Source organism: Mauremys reevesii, linkage group 2 (assembly GCF_016161935.1).
Source record: "Mauremys reevesii isolate NIE-2019 linkage group 2, ASM1616193v1, whole genome shotgun sequence".
NCBI classification, from domain to species: Eukaryota; Metazoa; Chordata; order Testudines; family Geoemydidae; genus Mauremys; species Mauremys reevesii.
In genome coordinates this window covers 285,842,273-285,854,642 of record NC_052624.1, presented here as the reverse complement: position 1 = coordinate 285,854,642, position 12,370 = coordinate 285,842,273, and the positions used below count along the sequence as shown (strand labels likewise).

Here is a 12,370-nt window from a genome sequence, read left to right as displayed (position 1 = left end):
TCCGGCTTTCCCAGCGGAGCTCCCCAAGAGCAGCCACCAAGAGCCTTGGAGTCAACGGGCAGCCCACACCTCGCCTGAGCTAGAGCTTGGCGCAGACATCGCAGGGCTGGGTTTACAGAGCCACTTCGGGTCCCGCATCTGAGCAAAGCAGCTTCCTGCCTCCTCCCCCCTGAAACGGAACCCAGGCTAACGAGGTGGGATGCTGGAACCAGGGCCAGCAATTCATGGGGAGAGCCCCCCCCAGGTTCATCCCGAACACGGTCCTCTCTTTGGAGGGGCGTGCAGCGCCTCCGAGCCGCCAAGCCAGCCCCTGAGCCTGGGGAAGGGCCCTTCAGGCCACCGCCTACAGCAGGGGCCCCCATGACTTTCTGAGCCCCTCTGGAGGGGCCACACCGAGGCCAGCGATGGCTGCCTGGAGGCTAGGGCAGGCTCGGAGCACAGACCCAGCATTCCTTTAGAAGGGAAGGTCCCGGGCTGGATCTCTGCCCTCCCAGGCCAGCGCTCTGCCCATAATGTTAGGGAAGCCGCTCCAGGCACTCCAAGCAGGGGGTGTCTTGTGCCCTGGAAAGCTGGTGAAGAGGCTGGCACGTACCTTCACCTGTACCATGGCACCATGGCGGGTACCGGAGCCATTGCAGGGGGAGCTGCGGCTGGGCTATGAGTGATCCCTGCCCTGCCCAGGGGCTGGGGGAACGTTCAGACTGTTCTCAGATCCTGTGCCAGGCCTACAGCCGTGCAATGGTTACACTGCCCTGAAGAGCCCTTTGGGTGCACTGCAACCCGGGAACGACATGCAATACCTTGGCCTCGCTGGGCCGCCAAAGGGGAATACAGACCCGACGTTAGGTGTCGTGGGAGAGCCACTCACATTTCTACCATGGAGGGACTGGCTCCAGAACCGAGCACGCTTGCTGCCTCTGCTCAGACGTGCTGAGCCGTCTCCACTCGGGGAGCTGCAGGCCCCGGGGCCTCGGCAATCAGCACAGGCGCAGCCTTTGGGCGCTGGCTAGCAAGAGCCCTGGCTCGGTAAAGCCTGGGCAACCTGCGGGACGGGGGAGGAGATCATGGGGCTAGTTCGTCAATATCAACCCTGCGCCTTCTCCTTTCAGCAGGCTCGATGCCGGGAGTTTCCAGCCGCGAGAAGGGATCTCAGCAGGTTGGCTTGGGAGGTGTCTATTTGCTTCAAAAGGGACGAGCTGAAAACTGAGCCCGAGCAGAGCACGCAGACCTAGCACACAGAGGGGGAAATAAATGGAAAAAAGTTTCCGCTCCTCAGCTGAAGTTGTGGGTTTCTCTCTCTCTTTCTTTGGGTCAGAGATCTGATTGTTTCAATGTATTTCACTGATGTAATTCCTTCCAGAGTAAGAAACTCTTTCCTGTGCGAACACTTTAAATATCAAGTCTGGGGCAGCCAGAAAATAGAGTCATCGAGTTCCTCTTTTTTATGATTGTATCAGCACCAGTTAATTGGTTTCTTTCCCCCACGCCACACAGCAGCCTCGTGCTCTGCTCCGGGCAGCTCTCTGCGGAGCAAGCCTGAAGCAGAAGGGTTGCTGCACTTTCTCCCAGTGCCAACAGGCGGCACAGAGCCAGCCTGAGTTTCCACTTGGAAATGCCAGCCTGGCCCAGCCAGAACCCAGCTGGGCCGGCGTGCAGGAGGAGGTATTTTTGCAGCACTGACCTATCCTGGGGCGGCAGCATGCGGAACAAGTCTGACTCCAGGCTATCAAATCCCTGCAGCTCCAACACCCTGATTGCCCCTGCCCCTGAAACACAGGCGCGGCGCAGAGAGAAACTTTCCACCCTGGCTGCAGGAGCTGGAGGTCGAGCCTTCCCCAGTCACTTGCAGCTGCTGAGACTGCCCCACTCAGGCGAGCCCCAGGCACTTTATCATCCTCCCACGGGCCAGAATCCAGCCCGAGACCCCCAGGGCAGCGGGACACCTTGGTGCCAGACCCCCCAAGCCCCTTAATGGGGAGCAACGAGATAAGGGATGGAGCTCAGATCCCTCCCTCCCCATCCAGTGGAGACAAGCCAGGGTGTGCATAAGGCTGGAAAGTGTAGCAGCTGGGCCGGGGGGAGGCATCGGGGGGGATACAGCACCTCAATCCAAGACCCCGGGAGAGGAGGCGGCTGAATGCTCAGCAGCACACGGAGAGGTTCACCGCATGGCTGACTCTGCCATCCCCAACAAGCCAGTTGGGTGCAGCGCTTCCTGCAAAGGCAAAACGGGAACAAGCAACCTCCAGAGAGACCCACCCCCAGCAGGGGGACGAGAGCTGCTCCAGGATGCACCAGGCCCGTTACCCCCGTTACACTGCCACAGATGCACACGGCACCGTGCTCAGGCCTCACAACCAAAGACGAAGAGGAGAGGACGAACTGCCGTGCTGAATCGGACCGTGCGAGGGGATGCAGACCCCACACAGCCCCTGAAGGGGGCTGATTTGGGCACGAGAGGCCAGTTAACGTACACTGGGGGAGCAAGCCAGGCTAAACCGAGACTGAAGTGCCGGGGCTGGAACTGGAGCAGAGCGAGAACCCGGGTTCCCCGACTGGCCAACGAGAAAGGTGGGGCGAAATCCCTCCAGGTTAGGGCTGTGGGGACCACGGAGGCCAGAAACCAATGGAAATCCCACTGTAAGGTCAGTGGACTCCCTGGTACCCAGAAGAGGGGACAAAGCGTGATCTGGCCGGAGGGCCAAGCTGCAGAAGGAGAGATCACCGCAGCAACCGAACAACAGGGAAGCAGCCACTCCGCCACACCTGGCCATGAGGAGGCGCTCCGGTGGGGAGAGAGCCCCCTTTCCTCAGCTGCATCAACCAGCAGGGGGCGGGAGAGGAGTGACCCCAGAGAGGTGTGAGCGGGGCGGAAACGACTCGGCCCCCGGCCTGGCACAAGCACAGAGCAGGCCTCCTGCTGGCTCTGGGCGGGGAGGATGGAGCCAGCTGCCCACCAGCCCTGGGCTGAGGCTGACGTCTGCTCCTCGGACCAGGTGCGTGGAGCTGGGGGAGCAGACTTGGAGGAGAAGAGCGAGGCTGGCAAACTGAAACAGCCCTAAGCGCAGGTGCCCGCACGCCCCCCCCGCCGCCAGACCAGCACGAGCCTTCTGTCACCCGCAGGGGGCAGACCGTGCACCGGGCTCCGGGACGCTGCCAGCCAGGGAGATGGCGTCACGGCTGAACGAGACGGTCACCACGGCGGTGACAAGGACTGAGCGCCCCTGCCACGCAGCCCGTGGGGGAGGCGGGCCCTGACGTAGACAAGCAATCCCTGGCCTTCGGGCTCTGTGTTCTGCTAACTACGGCCTCTCGGCTGCCTTCCCCACACCCCTCTGTGGCCATTGTGTGGGGCTAAGCGCCAGCAGCCCTCCAATGAGCTGTGCTAAGTGTTTAATACGGTCTGGAAGTGGGAAGCCCCAGGCAGCTGCTGCAGCGAGCCGGTCAGGAAGCACGCACACACCCCCCCCCGCAGTGAGGAGTTTAAGAAGCTGTCTGCCAGCAGCACATTCTGAAGGGTTTTTTCCCCCCTCTCTTGGCTAATCAGCTACTGAAAGAAGAGCTCCCTCAGCCCAGCCAGCCCCGGCACCCCCCCAGCCTGGGTCAGCTGCGCTGTGGAGGAGGGAAGTGAGCTTGGAACGGCCAGCGGCTCACTGAGGAGCACTCAACGCGCCTTCCTTCATTATCCACTGACAGATGGAATAGTCATTGCGGGAGGAAACAGAACCAAACAAAAGCCCCAAACTGCTTCCTCCCAGCGAGGCCTGACAGCCCCTGCAGCCATTCATCTCGGCCCGGCGGAGAGGAAGAGACACTTGGACGGGACGACAAGTGTTGAAGTGGCTGCGGGGCCTGGGGGTGGGGAACGGCCTCCCCACAGGGAGCTGCCTTAATCGCCAACCCACCCAGGGAAACACCGACACATCCTGCGCTTTCATGTTCTTCCCCGCGTGGGACCCGAGCACTGACAGCCAAGAGCGGGTGCGAAGGGAGAGGGCCCCGCGTGCGATGCTGAGCTCCCGCGGCCGAGTGCGCCCAGCCAGGAAACCAATTATTTTGTTGTGTCTCTTCTCAGAGCACACAGTGGAGTGTGATTTGGGCGCCTGGCCAGCCCAGGCGCTGACGCCTGCCAAGCGAGCAGGAGCTCAGGGAGAGGAAATTTAGTCTGTGCTAAGCACGGGGGCACTGTGGGTCGGTGCTCTGATTCTTTATTGAAGAGCTCCGAAAGCCACGCACCCCCAGAGCCAGCGCGAGCAGCACAGAGCCAGCCAGCCCAACGGAAAGCCTGAGGCACAGCCCAGGCCACCACGCAGGGCCCCACTTCCCAAGTGTCACCTCACCACTGGAGGCACCAGGGGCTGGTACAGGTGACAAGGGACCAGCAGGTCACTGGCTAGGCACCAAAACCCAACAAGAAACCGGCAAAGGCGCTCCCAGGGGGCAGCCCGCCCGGCCCGAGCCGGGGGCAGCCTGGGGGCTCTACAGCCACGGTCCTGTTTATCAGATACGGCCCAGGAGAGGCCATTACCCAGCATGCCCTGCAGGCTGCACACTCAGCCCCCCCCACCGCCGGGGCAGGACCATCCCAAGCTCTGGTTAATTCGGGTAACGTTTTGGAAGGGATATTAAGGGTTTAAGACAATGCATCAGACACCTGAGCTGGGGGGCAGATGACCCGGCTGAGTGTCGAGTTTCTCACCCCTTCCTCTGAAGCACCTGGTGCCAGCCAGGGCCCGTGACAGGAGACTGGGTTAGACGGCCTGGGGTCTGACCCAGCCAGGCCATTGCGATGCTCCGATGGAGGGGAGGGGAGGACTGGCTCTCAGCCCCGCAGGCTGCCCTGGCCTACGGAAGGCGAAGGTGGTTGCACCCTGTTCCTGTCTCTTAGCAAAGCCTGGATGTCCCTGGTTTGACGGGAACCAGCAGGTCTGAGGGCCGAAATCCTCTGCTGGCAGCAGCCGCCCTGGGAGAGCCCCACGCCAACACCCTTGGCACCCCCGTAAGGATCCGGGGACTAGAACCTGGGTCTGCTGATGTTCCCACAGCGCCACCACGAGACCATGTGGCAGTACCGCCAGGGAGCACCATGGAGACCGCCCAAGGGACCCAGACTGACCGTACCCTACAGCCCTCCGATCGGCCCAGCACCTCAGGGGTCACCCCTGGATCTCGTCCAGGTAACCACACAGATTTCGGCCCTTTGCTTGAGCTCTGGCCTCCCGCCCGGTACCCGGCTCTGAGCTCCAGCTTCTGACCCTGGCCTGACTCGGTACCTGACTCTTGCCTACGGGACCTGGCTATTGCGATTCTTCCAGCTCCTGCTTAGGGACGGCTGCCCTTGGGAAGGCCTCAGCCCAGCTGTGACCGCTAGGCACCACCCCCTGCAGCCTGGGCTGGCTCACTTGGCTAATGCTGCGCAGTTGTGCTGAGGAACACCCAGCTGCACTCGCTGCCCTTTGCAGGGGGGGAGGGTTTGAACCCTCCCCCAGGGACCATCACAAATCTAGAAGGTTTTTAAGTCCAGGATCTCACAGCAAACATGGCCACTTGCCCTCCTGACAGAAAGGGGGGAGGCAGCCTGGCCAGGGGCAGAGCCCTCGGCAAGCCCAGTGCAGGGGGGAAGAGGCAGCAGGAGCCGAGACCTCGCTGAGCCCCAGCCTGCCGTGCAGGTCTGCAGAAAGGCCCCCTCCGGCCCCTCCAGGCGCCCAGCCCAGCCCAGCCCAGCCCAGCCGGCCTCAGCTGCACCGTCGGGGACGTGAGAGACAGTAGCCAGGCAACTCCTTCAACGGCCCAACTGGCTCTGTAGCTTCCACAGGGGCTGGGCAGAAGGAAGCCTCACGTTGTGGGGTGAGAGCCCAGGACCTGCTGGTGGAACTGGGCTGCTCCCCACAGCACCTAGCGGCAGTAACCCACCAGGTTTGGGGAGGGACCATTAGTGTCTCTCCACAGCCTTCAAATGAGCTTCTAATTAACCCCGGAGGGGGAGGCCACACCTGGAGCTTTACGCTGAGCCCAGACTTAGTGAGAAACTGGCGCCCTGTCGGGGGAAACCCAGCTGGCCCCGAGGGGAGCTGGCTCCTCTCTCTCTCATGGGGAAGGGGGGCTGGGCCCCAGCCCCTCAGCCAGCCCCAGGCAGCGAGGCTCCCAGCAGAGGCGAACACAAAGCATACAGTGTGCGCATCCCAGCCACAGCAAGCGGAAGCATCAAGGCTCTTCTGGAAGAGAGATAAATACAATCACAGAACGGGGGCTGGGGGCAGGAACAAAACCACGGAAAGTTGTTCTGATGTCAGCAGGTTCTGAATCAGCGCTTCCCCCACTGGGGCCCTGAAATAGGACCAGCTGGGGAGAGAGACCTTGAATTCCTGCATGAAAGGGTTTTGTCCCGGGGTTATGCTGGAGCCATTACACAAGTGTACGTTTTCTATAGTCGTATATTTCACATCTCTCTAAATCTCTATTCCAGATCTGGGGGCAGGGACTCCGCAGCTCCAGCCCCAGCCCAGGTGGGCCTCAAGCCCGCGAACATCGAACCTCCAGGGCCTTCGCCGGACAGACAGGCGAGCAGGCTCCCAACCCCCCTCCTCTCAAAGGGGACGTGACAGGAAGGTCCTGACCTCTTGCGATTGCTGTGTGCTACGTGAGAGCTGGGGTGTCAGCCCCAGCTCGGGTGATTCCATCCCAGCTCTCTGAACAGCAGCCTGTAGCTCCAGCCACCCCGCCAGCCCTCGGCAGTGCCGGCCCCGGGCGTCAGCCGCACGGCACCGTCTCCTCGCCACACACTCTGGGCCGAGCTAGCTTTCGCCCTTGGTTTCACAGCCTCAGAGCGAACTGCTGCCCCAAAACAGGGCAGGCCGAAGACGGGTAAGCCGTCTCTGGGGACTGCAAACTAACGATCCCAGAACGGAGAGCGACGAGCCCCATTACGATTCCAGCTCCTCAAACCCCAGAAAGCTACAGCAGCCTCCTCTCCCGGCCTAACCCGAGAGGCAAAGCACTCCAGTGCCTATTGCCCTACGAGCCTAGGGTGGGCCCTTGGCTCTCTCCCGCCCAGGTTTCTTGCCTCTCTGGGCCTCTGTATCCCCTCTGTCCGGGCCCTGGACTAGAGGCTTTACTGGAACCCGTGTATCCCATTTACTCCATTCCCTTTGGTCGCCGACTGGGCAATTAAAAACAGCATCAAGTTTGGCCAGCAAGAGCAATGTTTCACCAACCCCCCATAAAGCTGCTTGCTGCTGACGCTTCCATTATCCTCTAGCACATAAGAACGGCCAGACTGGGTCAGACCAAAGGTCCATCCAGCCCAGTATCCTGTCTGCCGACAGTGGCCAGTGCCAGGTGCCCCAGAGGGAATGAACAGGGAATCAAGTGATCCATCCCGTCGCCCTTTCCCAGCTTCTGGCAGACAGAGGCTAGGGACACCTTCCCTGCCCATCCTGGCCAATAGCCATTGATGGACCTGTCCTCCGTGAACTGATCTAGGTCTTTTTTGAACCCTGTTATAGTCTTGGCCTTCACAACATCCTCTGGAAACAAGTTCCCCAGGTTGATTGTGTGTTGTGTGAAGAAATACTTCCGTTTGTTTTAAACCTGCTGCCTGTTAATTTCATCGGGTGACCCCTGGTTCCTGTGTTATAAGGAGTAAATCACACTCCCCTATTCATTTTCTCCGCACCAGTCATGATTTTATAGCCCTCTGTCATATCCCCCCTTAGTTGTCTCTTTCCCAAGCTGAACAGTTCCAGGTTTTTGAATCTCTCTGGACACAGAAGCTGTTCCACCCCGCCCCCCGCATCGTTTTCCCTGCCATTCTCTGTCCCTTTTCCACTCCTAGTGTGTCCGTTGGAGCTGGGGCGACGGCGTAGGATGGATGGATGTGACCCCTGGCTCTCAACCTTCATCCCATTATCTGACCAGGGTCCGAAGTCAGTCTGGCAGTGATTGCCAGGCTCCCTGCGACCCTGTCCAGTGCAATTCTCAGTGGCACTCAACATTCGTTGGCCAGCACTGCATGAGGCCTGCCCTCCAGACAGCAGCATCTTCCCTCGCCACTCACTGCTTTCACCCCAGTTAAGTGCACAAGCCTGGCCTGGCTCACTCAGTGCAGGTGTCTTGTGGAGTGGAAGTTCACAGCATCTTGGGTAACGATTTCACAGACACACAATGGAAGTGGTGAAATGGTATATACGTCGCACCCCCAGCCCACAGAGTAGCCAGCGTGGAGAAATTCTCCCCTTCACCCCAAAGGCCTCCCTGTTGATCATGCTGCCTCTTGACCAAGCACCTAGTCTCAATTCCCTTTCCTCCGGCCTTCCTGAGCACCAGCTTTCCACATGCCAGATCCCCCGTCCCGTCTCCCGAAGCACCATGGAGGGTGACTACAGCACCCCTTTCTCCAGCTCCTGCTCCCTTTGGGACACTGCTGAGGATTTCCCTCCTGCCCTGAAAACGCTCCAGACAGATCGGACGTCACAGGCCTGACGCAAAGATTTCCAAGCGGTGGACCCCCCCAATGAATTACTCAAGGTATACATGAAAAAACAAAAACCCACCCAGCACCCACTGCTTCCCAGGTAGCATCAGCCGCACCCCCAGTCCTTCCTGCTGTCTAGAACTACTTCCCGGCCTCTGGCCTCTCCCTTGGCTTCCCAGTCTGAGCAGAAGAGGTCTCTTCGCCTGGCCCCGGCCTTGGGAGACCAGCAGCCCCTACGGAACGCATAGCAAGCGGGGACCAACTCCCCAGCATTACCACTCACCCTGAACAGCACTTCGCAATGCCCAGCTCGGCCCGCCGTGCCCCGCTGAGCCGGCCCGCCGTGCCCCGCTGAGCCGGCCCGCCGTGCCCGCTGAGCCGGCCCGCCGTGCCCGCTGAGCCGGCCCGCCGTGCCCGCTGAGCCGGCCCGCCGTGCCCGCTGAGCCGCCCCGCCGTGCCCGCTGAGCCGGACCGCCGTGCCCCGCTGAGCCGGCCCGCCGTGCCCCGCTGAGCCGGCCCGCCGTGCCCCGCTGAGCCGGCCCACCGTGTCCCAACCACAGCAGAGCTAATGCCACTTCAACCTGGGTCCTACCTCCTCGTCCGAGCTGTCCTCCTCGTATTCATCCCTCCGCGGCAGGCCCTGCTGGGCGCTGGGCATCGACTCTGCCTCCAAGCGCTGGCACCGCACTCGTTCCTTCTTCTGGGAAGCCACCCCGGCCTGCAAGACAACGAGACGCCAGACTTGGTTCAGTGTGACCCCACTGCATTGACTGTGTGTGACGTGACCCTTGTTTGACTGGGGAACCGCCCCCATTTGGGAATTTCAGTGAAGCCCCCAGAGTGTCCGTCTGCTGCAGAGCATCACAGAAGCCAGGAGCTCCTGAACTCCCGAGTCTTTCCCCCCACAGGGTCCTTGTTGGTTCCCCACCACCCAAGCCCTGACCCTAAAGATCCTGGGGAGACCAGGGTCACCAGGTTACCCAAGGAGTTAGTTTATCAGACTAGGTGATTCTAAAATAGGAACAGCCCCCCCCACCTTTGCCCCCCCAGGGAGAAGAGAGAAAGTCATTAGCCCCACCCTCCTGGAGGCCAGCCATCGGGGCAATCTTCCAGGCACCTGTGCTGCCTTCCCCGCACACAGAGGAGAACACGCTCTGGCTAGGCTGACTTTTCCTACCCCCTGCAGCTTCTGCTGGCTGGCCACATTCTGCGAAATCCCCCAGCCACGGCTCAGACCCCAGGTACCTGCCCCACCCAGCCCATGGCATAACCCCTCTGGGAGGACACTCGCTCATTCCACGGCCAGGCAAGGCTACCCCAGAGCTGTGGAGCCAGACAGGCCATGGGGATGCTGCGGTTACCCCGGCCCCGCCCCAGCAACAGTGGAGAGGTGCTTAGCCAAGGAAGAAAAATGTGTGCAGGCTCCTCAGGCCCTGGAGGGGGCTGGCAGCTCGGGAGATAAATGTCTGGCTAGTCAGAGTGCACAGGCCGCGTCAGCCCCTGCAGGCCACACCACCCATTCTCAGAGCAAGCTGGACCCAGCTCTGCATTCAGCATCCCCTTCCCCTGCCCTGCCAACCAGCAGCCCCAGGATTTCTGATGCTCACCCCATAATAATAATGGGAGCTATACCAATCTCCTAGAACTGGAAGGGACCTTGAAAGGTCATCGAGTCCATCCCCCTGCCTTCACTAGCGGGACCAATCCCCAGACAGATTTTCACCCCAGTTCCCCAAGTGGCCCCCTCAAGGATTGAACTCACAACCCTGGGTTTAGCAGGCCAATGCTCAAACCACTGAGCTATCCCTCCCGCTATATGGCCCTAGGGTTACTGTCTCCCCTCCCTCAGCCCTTTTAACCCAGGCAACCAAGATCTAGAACTGTAGGACTGGCAGGGACCTCGAGAGATCGTCTAGTCCAGTCCCCTGCACTCCTGACAGGACTGAGTATTGTCTAGACCAGCCCTGACAGGGGTTTGTCCAACCTGCTCTTAAACCTCCCCAAGGATGGAGATTCCACAACCTCCCTGGGCAATTTATTCCAGTGCTTCACCACCCTGACAGGAAGATTTTTTTTCATGTCCATCTAAACCTGATGAAAATGCATCCGAGAATACTCAAGGAGCTGACTGAGGAGATAGCTGAGCCATTAGCGATAAAAAAGGCAATAGGTAATAATTGGAGATATACCAATCTCCTAGAACTGGAAGGGACCTTGAAAGGTCATTGAGTCCAGCCCCCTGCCTTCACTAGCAGGACCCATTTTTGCCCCAGATCCCTAAGTTGCCCCCTCAAGGATTGAACTCACAACCCTGGGTTTAGCAGGCCAATGCTCAAACCACTGAGCTATCCCTCCCCCCTTTGACAAGTCCTGGAAGGCAGGAGGGATGCCAGGGGATGGGAAGAGGACAAATACAGAGCCCATCTATAAATGCGGGAATAAGGACAGCCCAGGGGCCAGTCAGCTTAACTTCTGTGCCCGGAAAGATCCTGGAGCACATAATCAAGCCATCAATTTGCAAACACCCAGAGGATAATAAGGTGATAAGTAACAGTTGGCATGGACTTGTCGAGAACAAATTGTGTCCAACCAACCTAGCAGCTTTCTGTGACAGGGTAACCAGCCTTGTGGATGGGGGAAGCGGTAGCCGTGGTAGGTCCAGAGTGATGGGAGAAGTCTCAGGCTAAGGTCACTGCAGGTGCTGGCAGCCAGATTCGAACTGGGTGTCTAAAGCCGATGGACAATGTATCTGAGACATGAGGCCTTCGCTTGGGCTGACGCCCTCTGGTGCAGCCAGCCCCCAAAGCTTCCCTGCAGGGTGTGGTTTCGCTGAGGTCACCCAAGGGTGCTGCCATTTCAGAACCACAAGGCGGTTCTAGCAAAGAATGGGCCAGGCACAAGGCTGCACTCGCAGCCCTCCGCTGCCCGTGCTCCTCCAAGCAGCTCGGGGCGCCTCGGGCAGCGTTCCAGAGCGACGCGCACCTGTATCTGCAGAGCGTGGCCAGCCGCGGGTCCCACTGACCGCTTGTCGGAGGTGAAGGGATCAGACCGGATCTGCCTACAATGGCGCCGAAGGCAGCTTCCAGCACAGCGCAGCGCAGCCTGGCGAGGCCCCCGGGGCCAGCACACCCTGCACGTCGAGTCAGCGCACTGCATGCTGGGACGTGCCCCGTGGCATGCCAGGAGGGGCCCTCAGCCTGCGTTAACCACCCCGCGCAGCCAGGGCAGGGCTCAGCCCCCTCTGACACGGGGAACCAGACAGCGCCCACTCGCTGACCTGCAGGCCCGGCCCTGGAAAAGAGATTCCCCCCCACCCCTCCTCTCGGGGGACCCAGGCTGGATCGGGTTTACCAGAGGATTCAGTGAAATAATCAGAAAACCAGCCCCAGAAAACCCTCCTCGGGGGAGCACTAAAATCCACACAGCGTGCGATCCCCTTCGGCTACACGCAACACCAGCGCCGCAGGGAGCCGGGTGGGAGAGAGCCTGGAAAATACAGGGCCAGCACGGGGATGAGATTACTGCAAAAACAAAAGGCTTTATTACAGGTTTTTTAAGAAGGAGATTGGAGATAAGTTTTTCTCCAGGCTTTTGGCGCTCAGATGGCTTTGGACCGGAGTTTCCATCCTCCCCCCCACTCACTTCCCCTCTCCCCCCCTCCCACCACGGTGAGCTTTGGCGAAAGAGCTCGCACTGCCACACCGGGTCCCTGGCGCCGCAGGCTGCCTCCGACGGCCAGTGGCACACCATCCTCCGCTCTCCGCGCCGGCCCGGCCCTACGGCCTCGGGCTGGGTAACCCACTGACACCCCCAGCCAGCTGAGGACACGAGCTGCGAGCTCCCTGAGAGCAGAGATCAAGTCATCGGCTTTGGGCTGCTTAAGCAGAGCCCTTGTAT

The 12,370-nt window shown here is 60.4% G+C and overlaps 1 protein-coding gene across 1 annotated transcript in view; it reads right to left on the bottom strand.

Annotated features, from left to right (window-relative positions):
• BOP1 (BOP1 ribosomal biogenesis factor) overlaps positions 1-12,370 on the bottom strand; it is a 99,501-nt gene that overhangs the window by 63,407 nt on the left and 23,724 nt on the right. The window contains exon 3 of the mRNA XM_039525454.1: positions 9,066-9,191. Within this exon, the coding sequence (XP_039381388.1) occupies positions 9,066-9,191 (126 nt within the window). The remainder of the gene's footprint in view (positions 1-9,065; positions 9,192-12,370) is intronic.